Source organism: Eretmochelys imbricata, chromosome 5, assembly GCF_965152235.1.
Source record: "Eretmochelys imbricata isolate rEreImb1 chromosome 5, rEreImb1.hap1, whole genome shotgun sequence".
NCBI lineage: Eukaryota > Metazoa > Chordata > Testudines > Cheloniidae > Eretmochelys > Eretmochelys imbricata.
Window position 1 is genome coordinate 18,244,280 of NC_135576.1, and position 22,921 is coordinate 18,267,200.

At 39.3% G+C, this 22,921-nt stretch overlaps 1 protein-coding gene across 1 annotated transcript in view; it reads left to right on the forward strand.

The window, feature by feature from the left end:
- DCC (DCC netrin 1 receptor) overlaps positions 1-22,921 on the forward strand; it is a 948,458-nt gene that overhangs the window by 835,941 nt on the left and 89,596 nt on the right. The window contains exons 18-20 of the mRNA XM_077816218.1: positions 4,087-4,225; positions 10,807-10,914; positions 18,034-18,228. Of these exons, the coding sequence (XP_077672344.1) occupies positions 4,087-4,225; positions 10,807-10,914; positions 18,034-18,228 (442 nt within the window). The remainder of the gene's footprint in view (positions 1-4,086; positions 4,226-10,806; positions 10,915-18,033; positions 18,229-22,921) is intronic.

The following is a 22,921-nucleotide window of genomic DNA, read 5'->3' on the forward strand; positions in this document are numbered from 1 at the left end:
CAGGGCTCCCTTACCAATGACTTGAGGGTGTCTTCATTAACCAGCCCTTCAGCCACATTTCCTCTCCTCTGGCTTCTCTCTGCCTGACTGGAGTGAGCCCTTTTATATTATCAGAGGGGCCTTAATTAGAGTCAGGTGGTCACATTAGCTTAATGGCCTCACCTAACTCTTTGCAGGTTAATTGGAGTCAGGTGCTCTCATTAGTCTGGAGCAGCCCCTGCTCTGGTCAGTCAGGGAACAGAACACTGTTAATCCAGTGGCCAGTATATCTGCCTTCTGCTACTCTTCTGTACCACCCTGACACAAAGTGGCAGGACCTCCTGCCACCTCTAGAGGGTGAGGAGCCCCGGTGGGCCAGCCTATATTCCACCTTAGTCCTCAGGCCCGCCGGGGATATCAGTTGGCGGCTCCTTCACGTGGCCGTGAGCACGGGCATGTACTTGGCGTTGTTCACCCCAATCCCGGACACCTGCCCCTTTTGCAGCGTGAGGAAAACCCTGTTGCATGTCTACCTGGAGTGCGCCAGGCTGAAGCCCCTATTCTGGCTCCTCACGAATATTTTGTTAAGATTTTGGTTGCACTTTTCCCCTCACCTCCTTATCTATGCACTCCCTGTCCGTGGCCCCACTAAGTCGTGGGACATCCTGGTCAACCTCCTCCTGGCCCTGGCTAAAGTGGCCATCTATAAAACCAGGGTGAGGAGGTTGGCTGATGGAGTTTCCTGCGACTGCGGGACCTACTTCCGATCCTCTGTCCATTCATGCCTCCGGGCAGAGTTCCTCTGGGTGGCGTCCACTGACTCCCTTGACGCCTTTGAGGAGTGGTGGGCGCTGTCCGGGGTTCTCTGCTCGGTGTCCCCGTCCGGTTCCCTTCGTTTGACCCTTTGACCGCACTCTCGTCCCTGTTGTTCATTAGTTGTCCCCTGTAATTATTTGGTTTCTCAGGTCCTGTGGATCTCCCCCTTAGGCTGAGGGGGGATCCTTTAGCAGTGGGCGAGCTTCGTCCGCCCACTTCCTGGATCCCAATAGGGCTACTCTTCTGTACCACCCTGACACAAAGTGGCGGGACCTTCTGCCAACTCTAGAGGGTGAGGAGCCCCGGTGGGCCAGCCTATATTCCACCTTAGTCCCGAGGCCCGCCGGGGATATCAGTTGGCGGCTCCTTCACGGGGCCGTGAGCACAGGCGTGTACTTGGCGTTGTTCACCCCAATCCTGGACACCTGCCCCTTTTGCAGCGTGAGGAAAACCCTGGCGCATGTCTACCTGGAGTGCGCCAGGCTGAAGCCCTTATTCCGGCTCCTCACGAATATTTTGTTAAGATTTTGGTTGCACTTTTCCCCTCACCTCTTTATCTATGCACTCCCTGTCCGTGGCCCCACTAAGTCGTGGGACCTCCTGGTCAACCTCCTCCTGGCCCTGGCTAAAGTGGCCATCTGTAAAACCAGGGTGAGGAGGTTGGCCGATGGGTCTCCTGCGACTGTGGGACCTACTTCCGATCCTCTGTCCGTTCATGCCTCTGGGCAGAGTTCCTCTGGACGGCATCCACTGACTCCCTTGATGCCTTTGAGGAGCAGTGGGCGCTGTCCGGGGTCCTCTGCTCGGTGTCCCCATCCAGTTCCCTTCATTTGACCCTTTGACCGAACTCTTGTCCCTGTTGTTCATTAGTTGTCCCCCATAATTAATTGGTTTTCCAGGTCCTGTGGACCGCCCCCCCTTAGGCCGGGTGGGGGAATCCTTTAGCAGTGGGCGAGCTTCGCCCGCCCACTTCCTGGATCCCAATAAGGCTACTCTTTTGTACCCAACTGGTCTGGGTCTATCACAGTATACAATGTTGATACAATGTTTCCCCCAAGGTCTGCATACAGTTGCAATATCTGTCACATCAGTCTGTTCCTTTGTTATTTCCAGTTCAGCCAGAAGCAGCAATCTCACAACTTTACTTTTAATAAAAAAAAGTCACAATGAATGTATGTTCACTCAAAGCCTATTGTGTCCAGAACATGTTCAACCCCAGCCTGTTTTCCAAACATTTTGGGCAGGTCTACACTACAGCCTAAGTCAATATAACTTACGTTACTCAGATTTGTGAAAAAGACTCTCCCTCCTCCCTCCTCCGAGTGACATAAGTTTTGCGCTGTCCACAGTGGTGCTATGTCGGCGGGAGATGCTCTCCTGCTGACATAGCTTCCGCTTCTTGCCAAGGTGGAGTAATGATGGCCACGGGAGAGCGCTCTCCCACCGGTATAGCGTGTCTTCACCAGATGTGCCACAGGGGCACAGCTGTGCCAATGTAGTGCTATAGTGGAGACCTGCCCTTTGTTTTATTCCTGTCCTTTCATCCTGAGCATGTGAAATATCTGAGCAAGTTTGAAAAAAAAGGAAAGTTTAATTCCTACAGCGCTCTTCTTCCTCTTCCTCTTCTTCTTTCCTATTTGGGGTCGGCGGCTTTTATAGCCTTTTTCCAGAACTCATGATAGTATGCCTGGCTGTCATGCAAATTGGTCTCCATAAAGTCAGCTTATGTCTAGTCCACATAGCCGGTCTTTGGCCTCCCCCTTGGTCATCTTCCACCAAAGATCATTGCATGGGCCATCCTACCAATATAACTCTAATTTCTACAGTGCTGTCTATAAGATTTAGCTTCCTTCAGTCATGCTGTGTAGTACCTCGTTCCACAAATAGTCCCACTTAAGTCAGTGGCGTACTTATGGTGAACAGTAATTCCCACCACAGGGAAATCTGTCACATAGTTAATGGTCAAATTTTGCCACTTTTACTCCATGAGTTGACACGTTGATTTCACTAGGATTACTCACAGAGTGGGGGACTACTCAATGGGTGAAATCCTAGTCTCAAAGAAGTCAACTGCAAATCTCTCATTATCTTGCACAGGGCTACTATTTGTCCCAGTGAGTACAAAGATGACGGAATTTGTCTCTGAATACAGAAGCTTCTTTGTTTAACTGTTGTGCAAAGCCTCAGTGTGAATGCTTGTGGAGTAGCAAAGCAAAGCAGTATTCTGCACTGCCTTCGAAGCTAATTGTAACATTTTACAAGATTTAACTTGCATCATTAGGGCTGATGATTAATGTCTACACAAGGGTGACATTATTGGTGAATACCAGAGAACTGCAGAGTTCCAAACACATCCTACCAAACAGTGAAAAAGGATCCATTCTAATGATGAAAGTCAGATGTTTTGCATAACTGGGCATAAATTTCACTCACCCGCTCTAGTGGTTCAGGCATCATTTGGTAGATTTTAGGCCATCAGATATATCGTACAAGTTAAAGATTTACCGCTCAGATAAATGAGCTGAGATCACACGTTATGCTGGATGTGGCATGCCCTCGACTCTCACTGCTGTCAGTGGGCACGGAAGATGCTCAACATCTCACTGGAAGTGCCTAACTCTTCAGAAATTGGGCCCAGTATGATGGGGCTTCATAATGCTCTGAAAATACAGACAGGGTTTCATTCAGTTTTCACCAGTTTTATCCTGCAATTTTCCTCTGGCTCTACTCATGTGATAAAAATGTGCTGTGTCTCTTAAGTCATTCCTTAGAACAGGCTGAGATCAGGTAAATCTACATTATAAAAATGTAATATGCACATCAATATTAGTTTATATACCTGTTCTTAACATGCTGTAGTGAGCCTGATAAATAATGCATAATTAAACAAGCAAAAATACAAGACTTAACAGTTCTAGTTTTTATAAGAAATTAAATACATATTCATTCAAGAAACGTAGAAAGACCAGAGTGCCTTAGTTGGAACCATTCTGGTGAGAAAATATGTATTTGTAAACTTCCATTAGAGGCTGCTAAACATTTTTTCTCCATACCTTAGTTAACTGTCTAAATGATAGAAAACAAGTTTAGTATCTTATTTATAGTACTAATAATAGTTCCACTAAAATACATGCTACAGTGCCAAGGTTATTTAGTGTTACTCTATTATGCTCTTCCATTTTCTCTGTTATATGGAGAAAGTGTGTGTGGAAGTTAGTTTTCTAGGATTGCGTTTTTCAAGTCTTACTTGCTTAAACATATATTTGTTTTCCTCTTCCCCCCCTTTTGTAGTCAGCAGATACAACAGCTTTGAGCCATAGTGTAATAGGCCTTAAGCCAAACACTATGTATGAATTCTCTGTCATGGTAACAAAAGGTCGAAGGTCAAGCACGTGGAGCATGACTGCACATGCCACAACATATGAAGCAGGTATGTCTAGATATTTTGATAGCTTTAAAAAGTGATTTTGTTTAAAGATGCCCATATTAGTAAAATATATTTAGGAATTTTCAAAATCTGGAACTGACTAAATATATTGAAATTGCTGAACTACTGCTGATATAGTTGGTAGCATTGTCAAATTTCTTGCCAGCAAAACAAATCAACAGTGTACATTAAAAGCTAAATTTATTTTCTTCACTTTTTTCTATGGGTAACAAAACAGAAGACATTTAATAGTTCCTCTAAAGTTTCTCAAAGCCAAATGTTGGAATTTAGTAAATGGCATGTTTCCAATAATATGGATCATAAATACGGTGAGCTTCAAAGATCTTTTTCACTAATGATGTGACCTAGTTGGTATTCAGTTTTCAAAGAAAACTGATATCAGATGAGAACAATGATGGAAATAGTCTTCTATGACTAAGATGGCAGCTTTGTTAGTCTCTCTCATTTATTAATTCATAAAAGGCGACTTGTACTGGCTCTAGTGTGTGTGATCCTGTCCCAGCCCCCTAGTGCCTCTGGGAATGGATCAAGTACTGATACCAGCTAATAGAGATTCTTTTTGGCTGAAGAGGAGAAGATGCTTTTGAAGTCACAGGCCCACAGTTCTATTAACTATATTGTATATGTGCAGTTCTGTGGGCTCTGGAGGTGTCTGTATGCGGACATTACATAGAATCATAGACTATCAGGGTTGGAAGGAACCTCAGGAGCTCATCTAGTCCAATCCCCTGCTTAAAGCAGTACCGATCCCCAACTAAATCATCAAGCCTGACCTTAAAAACCTCTAAGGAAGGAGATTCCACCAACTCCCTAGGGTAACCCATTCCAGTGCTTCACCACCCTCCTAGTGAAAAAGTTTTTCCTAATATCCAACCTAAACTTCCCCTGCTTCAACTTGAGACCATTACTCCTTGTTCTGTCATCTGCTACAACTGAGAACAGTCTAGATCCATCCTCTTTGGATCACCCTTTCAGGTAGTTGAAAGCAGCTATCAAATCCCCCTCAGTCTTCTCTTCTGAAGACTAAATAATCCCAGTTCCCTCAGCCTCTCCTCTTAAATCATGTGCTCCAGCCCAGATGGATTAAAGATCCTGAATTGGAGTTACAGCAGCTGGTACAGCTACAAAATTAAACAAAAAATATACAACGAAGTTGAGCAGTCTCTTCAAATCACATGTTATTTACAGATACAAACTTTCTACCTGTAGAACTTCTTGTCTCATGTCAGAGGCTCCCTGCCTGGGTGGATGAGGCTCCTTAGATGACACCAAGGCTTAAATTCAGTCAGAACCCACCAGAGCCCCGTTGGAGCCCTGGGGTTTAGGGCTTCAGCCCCACGGGAAGCACCGGGGCTTGAGGCTTAAGCCTCAGCATGCGCCGTGGGGACTGAAGCCCCAGCACCCCCCTTCTCCCCTGAAGGACTAAAGCCTCAAGCCCTGGCGCCCCCTCCATGGGGCTACAGTCCCAAGTCCTGAGTGGGAATGAGAATTTAAGCCCTGGATGACACTCCCATTGTCTTCACACCTTTCTGTATTCAGGCCGCTACTAGTCACCATTATTCTTTCCCTATTATTAGAATTGTTATTATATCATTGAATAGATATTAGACATTAAGGATTTTATGTAACTGCTTGCCTCAGATGCTCAGTGGGGGGCTCTCAGGAATACAACTATGATGGCTACTTAAGACTCTGAGGAAAAGTATTGTTTGGGTAGCAGTCATTTAATGTTTATTGTAAGATAACACCTCCAGTAAGCTGAATGAACATATATTAAAAGGGCAATAGAGTTAGGAGGTCTCTGGCTTGGACCTTTATTTCTGTCTGCAAGGAAAAGGAAGCTAAGGAGCTTGTCAGGTCCCAACCTCTCTATTTTTCTTCTAGTCTGTTCTCCCTTAAAAAAATAGAGAATGATACCTTTTCTCTGGGTTTTGCTTTTTTAACTGTCATATTAATATTATAATGATATTAATGGCGAAGTGTATCCCAAAGTATAGAATTCTATTGAGTGGATAAAAACAATGCTCTACAGCAGTGGTACTCACACTGAGGCTTGTGAAACACAAGTGGCTCTTTAATGTGTCTCCTGAGGCTTTCTTCAGCACATGATATTAAAACACTGTGTGATTTAATTATTAACCAATCTAAGTTATTAACCAGTCAGCTTTTACTATGCTATTAACCAATTAAGTTATCAAATTTTTTATCAAGTTATTCACTTATTTGCTGTGAGAATAATATGTATTAAATATATAAATGAAACAATGAATTCACACTGCTGTGGCTTTTTTGGGTAATGTTGATCACTAATTTGGCTCCTGAACCACTGAGGTCTGAGTATCACTGCTCTACAGAATGATTAGTATTTTCTATTAAATTCTATATGTGTTTAGAATAAATTATTCATCTTCCCTCCTTGAGGCTCTTCAGAAGAATTGCTTTTGAGTCAAGCCAATGAGCTGCCTTGCCTCAGCATAGGGAGATCCGCAGAATCTAAATAGGGAGAAGAGCAGGCAGGAAGTTTCTTAAATGCAGTTACTAAACTTGAGCTCTCTGGTTCACTGTTTTTGTTCATTTTGTGTTTTGCACTCCAAAGTCGGCCAGTCTTTCTTCTGAATAGGTAGGCCTTCTGCAGAGCTGGTAGATCTTCCACAAACTGAGTGGCTCAGAAGACTGCAGATATACTGTGCTGGATAGGATCCAAACTGTTTAGTTACTTTATTGTATTTCCCATGCTCAATAAAAAGTGTATCTATAGCTCTGAGTATGATATTTTCCTTTTTAACTGACTGTTGATTCTAATATATAAACTAATATATAAACTTAGATGACTATGTAATATCTGTGATATTTTCTGTACATGACAAGAAGCAGCAGAAGTACAATGGTTACAACTAAAAATCAACATTTACCAACAGATGTCAAATGTGGAAATGTCTGCTGGTAAATATTGACTTTTTAATGGCAACTGCTGAACACATCAGTTATTTAACAGGGGGAAACTCAGTGGAAATATATGTATCTTTAGATTTTCCCATATGGTTGACATACAATTAATTAAGCTGGAGATGCAGCTGCATTAACTAAAGGGATCCTGTATTTCTGATTGTTAATGCCTATTTTATACCCATTCTGCGTGTGGAAGTTCCCTTAATGAAGAATGTTCATATCAATATTCATATAAAATTCAGTAGAAATCAGCAACATGGGGTGGAAAGAAGGTGTGCACCCACAATACAAAAACAATAATTAGAGCCAAATTTTGGCCCTTGATATACCCAGATAATTCTCATTGACTTCAGTAGGAGTTAGTGAGAGCTGAGAGCAAGATTTGGTCTTTTAATTTTACTCACAATTCCTTATGTTCACAATCTGTTGAATCCCAGAACTCAAACTTCAGCCCTTCAACAGAAATTGATGAGCCAATGTCATAAACCGGTTATGAGTTGAATGTTTTTTATGAAGCACAACCCATTAGAGGCTATTGTTGTTACACTAATTTTCCTAGTTAAGTGTGCAGGCATGTCATACTGTAAATATATCTAGGTTAAGAGATTTGAAGAACTAAAATTGTGCATTGTGTACCTAATTTTGAACATCCTTGTTCAAATATTTTGGCCTTACTAAATAGAATGATCAAAAATCTTGACATGACCAGGCTCATCTGTAAGGAAACCCAAAGGAATAGTTAAGGTTAGCATCCAGTAGCCATTAGGCCTAAGCCAAAACATTGGTGAATGATCGTCTCAGCTACTTATCAATATTAATTATAATGTGATCTTCCTTTTTACATCTTTGTTGATTGTTTGGGATCCTTTTTTGAATAGGGTCATTTGATACATTAATTATAAGATTAGCTGATCAGTATTCTGTTGAATCCTGAATTCAATATCGTAATGATCCTTTCTTTGTTAAGTGTGTGGTTGTTCATTTGTTTCACAGTATTTAGCACCATTATATATTTTTCATTTTGGGTCAGATGTTCAGTTAGAACCTCTTTGCTTAATATAGATTTTTTTCTGATGTAACATCAACCCAACGAAATTTTTAGAAACAATATTTTAAAAAAGACTTTGAGGCAGATTTTCAAATATTCAGAAAATTCACATAGTGGAAGTCAGGTAAGAGATGGTGATAGAGCTGTGGAGCTCACATTGCACTGCCCTGTTCTTTTTCTATATTGCACATGCCTTTCACAATGAGCTGTGTGACTGCTCTAAGGGTATGTCTATACTGCAAGCCAAGGTATGATTACAGCATGTGTAGGCATACCTGTATTAGATTTACCTGCAATAGCACAGCTGAAAATAGCAGCGTAGGTCTGAAAGTGTAACTGTAAATGGGGAATCATCATCAAGTTAGTTTATTTCCAGTGAGGTCCCTCAGGGATCAGTTCCTTGACTTAATGCTATTTAACATAAGGAAACATCACTGACCAAGTTTGCAGATGACTCAAAAATTGGGCAAGTGGTAAACAAGGAAGAGGATGGGTCTGAGCAATCTGGATCACTTGGTAAACTGGGTGCATGTAAACAATATGTATTTTAATAGTCTAAATGTAAATCTAGGAATGAAGAATATAGGCAATACTTACAGGTTGGGGGACTCTATCCTGCGACACAGTGACCTTGAAAAACATTTTATGGTTGTGGTGGATAATCACCTGTACATGAGCTCCCCGCGTGATGGTGTTGCCAAAAGAGCTAGTGTGATCCTTGGATGCATATGTAGGGGAATCTCGAGAAAGAGTAGACAGGTATTTTTACCTCTATATTTGGCACTGGTGTTTCTGCTGCTGAAATATTGTGCCCACAGTACAAAAAGGATGTTGATAAATTGAAGAGGGTTCAAGGAAGAGCCACCAGAATGATTAAAGGATTAGAAAATTTGTCTTAGAGTGATAGACTCAAAGAGCTCAATCTGTTTAACTCAACAAAGAGGCAGTTATGGGGTGATGTGATTACAATCTGTAAGTGTCTATGTGGGGAACCACTATTTTATAATGGGCTCTGCAATTTAGCAGAGAAAGGTATTACACAGTCCAGTGGCTGGAAGTTGAAACTAGACAAATTCAGACTGTAAATAAGGCATAATTTTTTAACAGTAAGGGTAATTAACTATTGGAACAATTTACAAAAGGCTTGTGGTAGATTCTCCATCACTGACAATTTTTAAATAAAAATTGTTTGTTTTTCCAAATGATATGCTTTAGGAGTTATTTTGGGGAAATTCTGTTGTCTGTGTTAAACAGGAAGTCAGACTACATGATCACAATCGTCCCTTCTGGCCTTAGAATCCATGAATCTATGAATGAATCTAGGAAAGAGGCACAGTCTTCAGCATGGCTGTACAAGCACTCCAGGATCCTGGATACTTACCTGCAATGATAGCCCAAATTAAAGCCCATGTCACTGCATCTACACTGCTATTTTTAGTTATACTTGCATGGGTAAATCTCATGTGGTTATATATACCTGTGCTGAAATCACACCTTAGACTTCAGTGTAGACATAATCTAAGGGCTTGTCTTCACCACGGGGAGATCAGTTTAGTGACTCTAGTGAAGACCCACAAAATAGATGGAACAGCACTCTCTGGTCGACCCCGGTACTCCAGCTCTCCAAGAAGAGTAAGGGAAGTCAACCGGAGAGTGTCTCCCATCGACCCAGCGCAGTGAAGACTCTGAGGTAAGTTGAGCTAAGCTACGTCGACTCCAGCTACGTTATTCACATAATAGCTTAATTTAGATCGACTTACCCCAGTATTGAAGGAAGCCCTAAGTTAACACCTACTATATTATACCCCAAACACTGAACATCTAGCTCAGGAACAGTATAGCTCAGTGCAGTCCTCATCATGTTCTTTAACAATAACCAATCCCCTCTTTCTCCACTCTGCTGATAGTCTGTACACCACCAGAAGATCCCATTGATGATCATCCCTAAGCCACTCTGCAAGATTATGTGGCAAACATGCAACAGACATGCAGTGTAAAGAAGGCACAAGACACTCACAGACCCAGCCTTCTATATTTAATGGGATATATTGCTCTATTTAGGACTCCTTTTGTACTATTGTTACACAATACTCCCAGGACTTTGCTACTATGTCCAGAATGTCTCATGTTAGATGTATTTTCATTTAATTTAATTTCATAAATGGTGATGGGCACCTAAAAAATCTTTGTAACATGGTAGTAGCAGTGGTATTAATATTAAATATGGTGACGCCTTGAGGCCCTAACATGGACAGTAGGTGTTCAAATACCACAGTGAAGTGTGAAAGATAAGCACCAAAGTGGAATGGAATGGGATAAAAAGGATCTACGTTTCCAGAAGTACCCATAACCAGTGGGATGATACAATAGTTTCCCTTAAGAATCGAGGTTTTAGTTCTCAACATATATTGCCCGAGAATGTATCTGTAATGCATTAGAGGATCTAAGAAAAGAAGTAAATGCAGAATGAGTAGTTATAAAGAATGACTGATATAGCATTTTAAGGAAAACAAGTATATAGCTGAGAAACTGATGGTTTGTGTTCTATTATTTCCATTCTTTTAAGCACCAACCTCTGCTCCCAAGGATTTGACAGTCATTACTCGGGAAGGGAAGCCTCGAGCTGTCATTGTCAGCTGGCAACCTCCATTAGAAGCCAATGGAAAAATTACTGGTAAATGCTTATATTATCCCATGTCTATCTTTTTTATTTTACAGCTCTGTTCACTTTCTGGTTTCACTCCTCCATTCTTCTTCTTCTATCTTTTTTTGTTTCCACTATAATATTTCATCTGAACTTTCTTTTTTTTCTGCATAGAAATGCTGAGTTATATTAGTAGTTAATTCAGTGCCAGAGTTACAGTGAGATGGAGAACTGAGAGAATATAAATCCTTTAGTTTTAATTGCTGAAGGCATTAATATACTTTCTAAATGTAGTAATTCTGAGCAAAGGTCTTCTGATGGCAATTAGAAATGACTAATAATAAGTAGTTTGTTTGGCAATATTGTAATAAATAAGGTATATAATGATAGGTTGCTTAGTACAACACATAAATGGTAGGATTTATGTAGATGTTTAACTTTGTAATAACAATTTAAAGCACTGATGATCAGAAAAACTCTAATATTGACTGACAAGGACTGAACTTAATGGATGCTTCACAATGACAAATTTTATTGTTCAAAATATTGCAGATAACATCAATGCATAATTAAGACACCCATTACAAGCCCATAATGTTAATTTAGTATGAAAAATATAACAGGTTCTATCAGAGATTTTGCATCTAAATGATCACTTTAGGATTTTAATAGACATCTAAGAGACATAGAATTATTGTGACAAATATCATTCAATTTAAAAATATGCACATAATGGTTTAATTAACACAAACTATTGGGATAGACACCTGGAAGTCATGCAGCGTATCTTCTGTGTGTCAGAGATAGTCTGTGTATGTCACCAATACTACTACTAATTCCTGACACATATCGCTCAAGCATCCTGAACTATAAATGCTGGCACAAGAATACTTCTAAATATAAACCCTATGTGAGTAATTCAAAGCCTATTGGATCAGATTCTTAACCTGTGCCGAACAACATATTTCCATTGGCTTTGGTAGAACTAGGGTGGTTTACACCAGTGGAGAATCTGGTCCAGTATTACCAGTAAAATAAGATATATTTGGATCTGTCGGGAAATTTCCCAGGGATAATACACCTCAGGTTGGAAATACTCTATTCATTATTTCCCTGTACATTATATTCAGTACTTTACACTCAATGACCACATCCAAAAGAAAGGCATGTTAAAGGTATGCATTTTCATAGAAAATGTTTTTTTCTGACATTAACTCAATTTCAGAGGGAAAAATGGTCATATTAATGGGCAGTCAGTGGTCTTGAGTCTTCTTTCTGTTCTGCTGTGTAACTCCATTGACTTAAATAGAATTACTCCTGATTTCCATAGATGTAAGTGAGAGAAGAATCAAAGGCAGTAACTTTAATGGAGTTTCTTATTCACAGTGTTGTAAGTGAGAGCTGACTTTGCTTGAAAATTTCCATGGAGAACTATTCTTCATTGTGGAATTGTTTGAAAAACGACACATACAGAAAATCTATAATGCAGTCAGGAGTGGCCAAATGTTATTTAGAAATGTCAAGCAAAGGCAAAACGACCAAAACTCCATAGCTGCAAATATTTAAGCAAGTGTGTAACTTTATTAATGTGACTAATCCCATTGAATGATTAGTAATATGTTACATAGTTGAGGTAATATATGACACATGACACTCATATCATCATCACAAGGACTAACCTAAATGGGCTGACTGATACATGACTACAAAGAACTTTCATAGTTAGAACAACCTCTAAATAACTGTATACAATCCTGTAAACATCATACAAAGCCAAAAAGCTTTAAAGTACAATCATGGCCTTTCATTCTGACGTTTTTTTCCCTGCATTAATACCCCAAATTCATTTGGAAACAGGGACATGCAAAGATTATTTTATTTTAAAGTGAATAGAGGGATATTGATGAGAATACTTATGCCGATTTGCACCAGCTGAGGATTTAGACACAAGAAGTTTCCCAAGAATTAGAGTAGCCAAGGAAATTATTTGTAAAGACAATTATTATTTCACATTAGTTCTGTTATTCTAAGGGTTACTATAATTTCTGTTTCTGTGGGCTTTCATCTTATGTTTTAAAATAATACCATAAGGCTTAATAATGCAATCTGAACCTCACCTATGTTTACCCATGTGGCGTCTCGTGTAAGTTGGTCGGGGTCCACAAAAACATGAGGGTCCAGTCATAGATCTGGTTGTAGGATCAGGGACTCAATTTGCTCATAGTACAATTCTTGTGGTTTTAGTCACTTTGGTTTTATATGAAAATACTTAATTTCTATTTTTGTTTGTTTATTTTACAGTTACTGTGGTTTTATGTGGTGGAATTTTATAAGTGATATAAGAATTTAAGAATGGCCATACTGGGTCAGTCTAATGGTCCATCTAGCCCAGTATCCTGTCTTCCGACAATGGCGAGTGTGAGATTCTTTAGAGGGAATGAACAGAATAGGGCAATTATCAAGTGATCCATCCCCCTGTTGTCCTCTCCCAGCTTCTGAGGTCCACTCTAGGGACATCCAGAGCTTGGGGTTGCATCGCTGACAATCTTGGCTAATAGCCATTGATGAACCTATCCTCCATAAACTTTTCTGATTCTTTTTTTAATCCAGTTATACTTTTGACCTTCACAGATACTCCGGCAATGAGTTCAACAGGTTGACGGTGTCTTATGTGAAAAAGTACTTCCTTATGTTTGTTTTAAATCTGCTGCCTATTAATTTCATGGGGAGATCCCTGTTTCTTGTGTTATGTGACAGGGTAAATAACACTTCCTTATTCACTTTTCTCCACACCATCCATAATCTTATAGACCTGTATCAATTCCTACCTTAGTTGTCTCTTTTCCAAGATGAATACCCAGTCTTTTTAATCTCTCTTCAAATGGAACCTGTTCCATACTGCTAATCAGGGGTGCTGGAAGTAGAGGTGCTGGGGGTGTAGCAGCACTCACTGTTGTGTAGTGGTTTCCATCATATATGGGGGGTTTCAGTTTTGTTCAATGGCTTTCAGCACCTCCAGTATAAAAATTGTTCCAACACCACTATTCCTACTTGTACTTGTTGCCCTTCTCTGAACTTTTTCCAATTCTAATATATCTTTTTTTTTTTAAATGGGGCAACCAGAACTGTACACAGTATTCACGATGTGAGTGTAGCATGGATTTATGTAGTGGCATTATGATATTTTCTGTCTTACTAGCTATCCCTTTCCTAATATTCGGTGGGCCTTTTTGATTGCCATTGCACTTTTAGCAGATGGTTTCAGAGAAATATTCACAATGACTTTTATAGATAGACTCATAGATATTAAGGTCAGAAGGAACCATTATGATCATCTAGTCTGACCTCCTGCACAATGCAGGCCACAGAATCTCACCCACCCACTCCTGCGATAAACCTCTCACCTTTGTCTGAGCTATTGACGTTCTCAATCATGGTTTAAAGACTTCAAGGAACAGAGAATCCTACAGCAAGTGACCCATGCCCCTTGTTACAGAGGAAGGCGAAAACCCCCCAGGGCCTCTTCCAATCTGCCCTGGAGGAAAATTCCTTCCCGACCCCAAATATGGCAATCAGCTGAACCCTGAGCATGTGGGCAAGATTCACCAGCCAGACACCCAGGAAAGAATTCTCCGTAGTAACTCAGATACCAGCCCATCTAACATCTGATCACAGGCCATTGGGCCTATTTACCATGAATAGTTAAAGATCAATTAATTGCCAGAATCATGTTATCCCAGCATACCATCTCTGGTGACAGTTTGGGTCACAGAAACCCCACAGAAACCCCCTTGTGAACTGCCACCTGATGTGCTGAGACTACCTCTAAGCCCGTTTTCCCTGGCAGCTTGGGAGTTCGAGTACCCTGTCTTATTGAGCCAGACACACTAGCCTGCTGCAGACACTGACCCAGGTCTGAACCACGTCCCCCAAAAGCTGTAGACTTAACTGAAAACAGCTTAAGAAGTGTTCCTGTCTCTAGCACCTAGATACCCTCTTCCCAATGGGATCCAAACCCCAAATAAATCTGTTTTACTCTGTATAAAGCGTGTACGGGTAACCTCATAAATTGTCTGCCATCTATAACACTGATAGAGAGATATGCACAGCTGTTTGCTCCCTCAGGAACTAATTACATGTTCTGGGTTAATTAATAAGCAAAAAGTGATTTTATTAAATATAAAAAGTAAGATTTAAGTGGTTCCAAGTAATAACAGAGAAAACAAAGTAAATTGGCAAGCAAAATAAAACAAAACCACACAAGTATAAGCCAAATACAGTAGGAAACTAAATGTAGGTAAATCTCACCCTTAGAGATGTTCCAATAAGCTTCTTTCACAGACTAGACTCCTTCCTTGTCGGGGTCCAGCAATCACACACACCCCCCGTAGTTACTGTCCTTTGTAGATGACTTCTGGGTACCCTTCTGGCTCTGTCAATCTGTTTCTTCACTTCCCCAGGTGGGTATTGTAGTTTTAAGAATGCTTGATTGACAGAGCCAGAAGGGTACCCAGAAGTCAACTACAAAGGACAGACCCAATAAAGAAAGTAACAGAATGCCACTAGCCATCACCTACAGCCCCCAACTAAAACTTCTCCAGTGCATTATCAAGGATATACAACCTATCCTGAAGGACGATCCCTCACTCTCACAGACCTTGGGAAACAGGCCAGTCCTCGCTTACAGCCCCCCAACCTGAACCAAATACACACCAGCAACAGCACACCACACAACAGAAACACTAACTCAGGAACCAGTCCCTGCAACAAACCGCATTGCCAACTCCGTCTGCATATGTATTCAAGGGATACCATCATAGGACCTAACCACATCAGCCACACTATCAGGGGCTCATTCATCTGCACATCCACCAATGTGATATATGCCATCATGTGCCAGCAATGTCCTTCTGCTATATACATTGGACAAACTAGACAGTCTCTACACAAAAGAATAAATGGACACAAATCAGACATCAAGAACTGTAATATTAAAAAACCAGTAAGAGAGCACTTCAATCTCCCTGGACACTCAATAACAGACTTAAAAGTGGCCACTCTTCAGCAAAAAAAACCTTCAAGAACAGACTTCAACTAGAAACTGAAGAACTGGAATTAATTTGCAAACTTGACACCATCAAATTAGGCTTGAATAAAGACTGGGAGTGGCTGGGTCACTACTCTGTTGATACTCACACCTTCTTGTCAACAGATGAAAATGGGCCACGTCCACTCTAATTGAATTGGTCTCGTGAATTGACCCCCCCCCCAATTCAGTAAGGCAACTCCCATCTTTTCATGTACTGTAATATATATACTGCGTACTGTATGTTCCACTCAACGCATCTGATGAAGTGGGTTATAGCCCACGAAAGCTTATGCCCAAATAAATGTGTTAGTCTCCAAGGTGCCACAAGGACTCTTCATTGTTTTTACATATCCACATGTTTGTTGACACATTCAAAGAAATCTAATAAACTGCTGTGGCTTGATTTCCTTTTACAAAATCTGTGCTGAGTCTTCCCAACATGTTGTATTCATCTATGTGTCTGATAGTTCTGTTTTTTACTATAATTTCATTCAATTTGCCTGGTAAGTTAGGCAAGAAATTAGGTAATAAGTTAAGTTTACTAGCCTGTAATTGCTGGGATTGCCTCTGGGTCCTTTTTTAAAATCAGAATTACATTAGCTATCCTTCAGTCATCTGATATAGAGGCTAATTTAAGTGATAGATTACGTACTACAGTTAGTTGTTCTGCAAGTTCACATCTGTAATTTCTGCATTTTCCTTCAGAACCCTTGGGTGAATACCATCTGGTTCTAGTGACTTATTACTTTTAATTTATCAGTTTGTTCCAAAACCTCCTCTATTGACACTTCAGTCTGGGACAGTTCCTCAGATTTGTCACCTAAAAAGAATGGCTCAGGTGTGGGAATCTCCCTCATATCTTCAGCAGTGAAGACTGATGCAAAAAAAAAAAATAATAACTTCTCCACAACAGCATTGTCTTCTTTGAGTGCTCCTTTAACACCTCGATCATCCAGTGCCCCTCTGATTGTTTTGCAAGATTCCTGTGTCTGATTTCTGTGTCTTTAGTTGCTTGTAGTGTTTGTACTTTTTGCTGGTTGTTCTTCAACATGTTTTTGGCCTGCCTAATTATACTTTTACACTTGACTTGCTAGTGTTTATGCTCCTTTCTATTTTTCTCACTAGGATTTCACTTCCAATTTTTGAATGTTACCTCTTACTGCCTCTTTACTCTGTTAATTAGCCCTGGTGACATTTTTTGATCCTTGTACTGCTTTTTTTTTTTAATTTGGAGTATACGTTTAGTTTGAGCCTCTATTATGGTTTTTTAATAAAGTTTCCATGCAGCTTGCAGGCATTGTACTTTTCTGGCTGTTCCTTTTAATTTCCATTTTACTAACTTCCTCATTTTTGTGTAGTTCCCCTTTTTGAAGTTAAATGCTACTGTGGTGGGTTTCTTTGGTATTTTCCCCCTTACCAGGATGTTAAATTTAATTACATTATGGTCATTATTACTCAGCGAGTCAGCTGTATTCACCTTTTGGACACGCTCCTGTGCACAATTTAGGACTAAATCAAATTACCTACAGCAGTGGTTTATTTTATTTTCCTGGGGATTGTGAGATACAGTGATAGCATTACAGTGAGTTACCATGGTTTTTTCAAATGGATTTACTGTATAGTTACCAGGAAATATTGCATGGTTTCTCATGAGCACCCAGTGAATGATGTGCATCATCAATGTTGTTTAGTTTTATAACAGCCCTGAAACACTAAAGACTTATCACATATGGCTTATGACTGATATCATACTGGATCACGAGTCTGAATTTGACAAGTGTTATGTACAAGTAACAAATATAACACAATAAAGCTTGCTAGGTATTTCCCTAATTGTTAATCCTATGTTTTATATTGCAGTGAATACTGCAATTGATACTCTGATCTTGAAATAGGAAAATTATGCATTAATTCTTGTAACATTCATCAAAATAGATTTTAATGAAAGACCTGTCATTAATGTAGGTGAAATAAAAAACATTTATCTTGTCTGAAATTTGAATTTTAAATATAGTTTGTAAAATGCACTATATGTACTAACCAAGACAATGTTTATGCAGCTTATATTCTGTTCTACACCTTGGACAAGAATGCCCCAATTGATGACTGGGTTATGGAGTCAATCAGTGGTGACCGACTTACTCATCAAATCATGGACCTCAACCTAGATACTGTGTATTACTTTAGAATCCAAGCTCGCAATGCCAAAGGAGTGGGACCGCTCTCTGACCCTGTTCTCTTCCGGACTCTGAAAGGTTTGAATTTTTCTCTTAGATAGCTGGATATTAATGAGATATACAACATGCTCATGCTTCAATGCTTGCAGTTTACTTCAGTGACATTAGGAGTCACTTATGCTAACACTAATACAAAAGTTTTAGAAGGCACTCTGAACCCGTTATTGAGAGACTGGAAGTAGCGCCATAGTAGACAAAAATGAACGCCATAATAATGCAGTAGCTGTATTCACACGCATACCATTGGGTAAAAAAAACTATGACATCATTCCATTTTCTCCCATGAACAAGGAAGCTAATTGCACATGATTGCAATTTCTTAGTGAGATACTGTTTCACCTGGGTATTTATTTTATCTCTGTTGGTGGCTGTAAAGAACTAGTAGTGACTCTCTCACATATCTAGAAAATAGGGATACAAAATTATGATTTCCTTCTTTTAATTGATCAGACAAATGCAAAATAATTAAAGAACAGAGCAACACTGTCTGAGGCACAGTCTAATTGGATACATATGGAATTTTCTCTCTTACTTGGAACAAACTATTTGTCGGCCTAAACAAGTCTGTGCCAGATATCTCTCTTGCTGGCCAGGATGGAGGAAAGGCAAGGTCAGGGGGACCTTTTCAATGGCTTGTGCCTCAGTGCGTGTTAATGGGGAGCAGTGCCTGTGCTTACTGGAACTCTGGACTGCAACCATGTTTGGCCCCATTGAAAGTGGAAGTGGAGAGATAATCCACAAATGCAAAGATCTGTCACAATCTGCCCCTACATTATTAGCCATGAAAAGGTAGACTATATTACTGCAAGTGGCACAAAGGATACTGGCAGCAATTGTGTGCCTTATGTTTGAAACTGTCACTTATGTAGTTACATGACAGTATATAAAGTCTTCTTTTTTAAAAGGCAATTAATTAAAGAAACAAATAGAGTGACATAAGCTATGTGCCTATTTTAGGAAACTGGGGTCACATGTAGTAGAGATGTAGCTTTTCGAGAGCAAAAATTCCAAAGCTTTTGAGTATAAAAAATAATGTCTTCACAGAAGGCTGCTTAAAATGAAGATGGGCCAGAGCTGAAAAGCTCTGATCAGAGGTTTCAGATCCAATTCCATTTCTGGGGAGTAAGAGGTCTGGATCCAATATTCTGCTTCAGGCCTATCTTTAATTTAAACATATATATGAAAATGACTGAACAAAAGGGCAATTCATATGCAATACTCTGTAGAGCTACATACATCTTATCCTTGTTTTCCTTGTAGGAAAGAGGTATTATGCAAGTTCAGCCTTTAACAAATATTGGAACAGAAACGTCATTTTTCCTACTCCTGCTGCTTTTGAAGGAGGAAAGGGAGACTCCATTTTCAGTCAGTCCCTAGCATCGCAATGAATTGGCCAGTGCACTCAGCAGCATTGGCAGAGGGCTAGCCATTATCTATGTGTATAAAGACCATGTTATCAAATATTCAGGCTAAGTGTGAAAACCCTCATATAACAGTTTTAGTGAATTAACAGGAGTCAGAAAAATGAAAAAAATGTATTAATTTGTTCAGAGCTTATCACAGTCTATCCAGATTTTCAGGACTTACTTGTCCGAGTCTGGTTTCACGCTGAATGAATTATTTGTAGGATCCTGATTATTCATTCTCAACTACCATGAAATGTGAATAGAAAGCACTTTGCAAGTGCTTAGTCTCTATCAACTTGAGGGGTGCCAAGTTAATTTCATGCTCCCAATTTGTGCCAAGTAAAAGAACTCTGTTAGAGAGAATTTAAAGTGAGTCAAAGAATCAAAATATAATAATGACAGAGTAATGAGACATCAAAAGATACAGAGACCCAGATATCTAACTAAACAAAAAGATTAATGGACTAGATATCACCTACTTCGTAGTGTTTACACAAAGTACCATAAAATTCATTTGGGAAATAAATTCTATATCAGAGAGCATCAAGAGATACCAAAAAGATAAATTTACACATTTGTTACATCTTGTAATAGTCTACAAGGACTATGTTTAATACCCTGACGTGAATATTTAATGTTATCCACCCTAAATATGTCATGTTCAATAATATTCAGCTGGTTTTTGACAAATCTGTCTCTACCTATAAGGCGAAAAGAGCTTCTGAAGGCTTGAGTGCATTCTGCATTATGCAGAAATGTTGGTTTCCTGACCTTAATGATTATTAACAGGAGATATGCATGTGACTTATGGTAATGAATGCTCTGTTGGCAAATATGTGTTTTGATCACAAGATATTTTAAACCGCAAGGAACTAAGGAAGCATCAAAGATCTATAAAGTCACCCCTTATCTGATTTAAGATATTATAGCACACAAAGCTCTTTCAAGGAAACCACACCCCTAGTCGGTTATAAAACTGCAGCTGAATTTTTTTTCTCCGTAACATGCCTTTAGTAACTAACTATGCAGTGACCTGTACAAGAACAGACACGTTTTATTGTACATATCACTGCCACATGAGCAAAGTGCTTATGGTTTTTCCCCCTTAGATCCATTGGTAACAAAATGTAATCCAAGGAGAGATCTTCAGCTGTTTTAAATTGTCATAACTCCAGCTGAGGATCAGCCTGCATGTTCTTTGGCTGGGTATGGTCATATTCACCATTTAAGACATAATTCCTTGGATACAGGCATTACCAGGTCGTTCTTATGTGCCTGGAGGAGATGAGGGTGTGAGATGTGATTATCTACCCCGTAATTAATTACTAGGGAGTGCGTCGCTTTTTTGGTGTTATATACGTTGGACCAAAACCGGAATCACCTGATTCAGGTTTTATTTAGTTCTTATGTGAACAGGTTCCAGTTGATTTCATTAGATGTCCTGAAAAAATATAAAGAAAATTAGAAGTAAATTATATTTCTTTATGTTGAAATATTAAACTGCATATTGACATGGATTCCTCTAGAAGTTAAAGATGCATGCAGTAACAAGTGGGAGAGCAGAACTTCAATCTCAATGTTCCACTAGATTTACTGTATGTAAATTAATAACATTAAATGATACATTTCTGAAGCAAAGTAACTGGAAACTATTTAGCAAGATAGGGAAGCAACTCCAGTTTGGAATTTACTTCTGACTGCCTTATGAAAAGGCTAGCTAAGAAAGTCTGAATGTAGTAGTGTCCGATCAGTAGGAGATCCCCTCATTCTTTCCAATTTTAACTTATTAATAACTTTTGTTTTTCACCTGTAGCAGAAACTAATAAATCCCAGAACTGTACTTACCCCCTTTTCAACTGAAACATAATTTGATTCTAAATTTCAGCTTCAATTTAGAAACAAACCATAATTGTCTACTGAACTTTAAATGAAGCAAATAAAATAATAGTATTTGAACTGTTTATTAATATCGCACACAAAAATAAACCACCATGCATAGATAACAATATGAAAATGCACATACTGCATTTTCTACAAATCTGTGTACGTGCAGTACATTTATAAGCTTTATTTCAAGGATGAATGAAATACATGGTCAGTTGTTTATAAAAAGGAGAGAGAGAGAATTATCTTGGCTTTTCAATTTTGTCAGATATTACTAATGCCATTGGACCAAGATAAGCAGGGAAAGTCTTTATTTGGGGACTTGCTGCAGGACATCAGGAATACATATTGCCGATGTCCCATTTTTCTTTGGCAAAGCTGATGTGGGGCAGCATTTCTAGCATTACAGTGCCCTCTAATGCTGTATTGGAGTGGTGGTTAAAAAACAAATCCTTGCTCCTAAGCTACAAAACGTGAACCTTTATGACCTGCCAGAGAAAAATGTTACCTACTGACCCACCACAGCAGTATTTCACAACAGTGTAGATATCACAGGTTACATCTCCTTAATAACTTGAAGGAGGCAGAAAAAGTTGAGGTCAGCTTTTAAATGTTATAAATAGTTGGAATGAAGTAACTGCAGTTGCAATCAAGGGTTTAATGTTTTTATAAATTAATTTGTTCTCTGGGGAAGGTCATAATCCCAGATATTACTCAGCAGGGAAACCCATTCTCCCCAAAAGATTTCTAGAAACTTTGAGGGAATATGTACAACTCTGTACATTTTTCTCTGTTAACATAGTTGAAATAATAGAGTGCATGATGATCATTCAGGTGTCTGTTTTCCCTTTGCTGCAAGCATGGAACTTTCATAAGTACTGAGGGGAGTTACAATGATAACAGGTGCTGATGACATTGTAATCAGAAATAGATACACTAATATCATTGTGCTACATGTAAGTTGCCACCATCTTGGGGCTTTATTGTTCATGGCAACATCTTGTAAGCTAAATCATGGGATAACACGGTGGTCATAACATGAAGGTGGGTAACGAATTTATGTAGTGTTCTTCAAAAGGAGAATAGACCAGCCTTTAAAAAACACCCTATATTTATAGACTACTTACTCAGCTACTTAAACTCAGGTGTGTCAAACTCTTTTTTTTTAAATCTCCTGTAGCTTAAATTTCTCTTAAATTTTATTAACCAGAAAATTGGATAATTTTTCATAATCATAGCTATTTCTGAATCTGAAGGGAAAGTTAATACTCTGTATCATTTAATAAATTGCTGGGAGCTGCTAACCATTCAGAAGAGCTTTCAGTGTGTCTGTTGAATTCTGAAGCCTTGTCTGATGCACTTCAAATCACACCATCATTTGTGTAATTATTATTCAAAAACGTGTAAATAATTTAAAACCT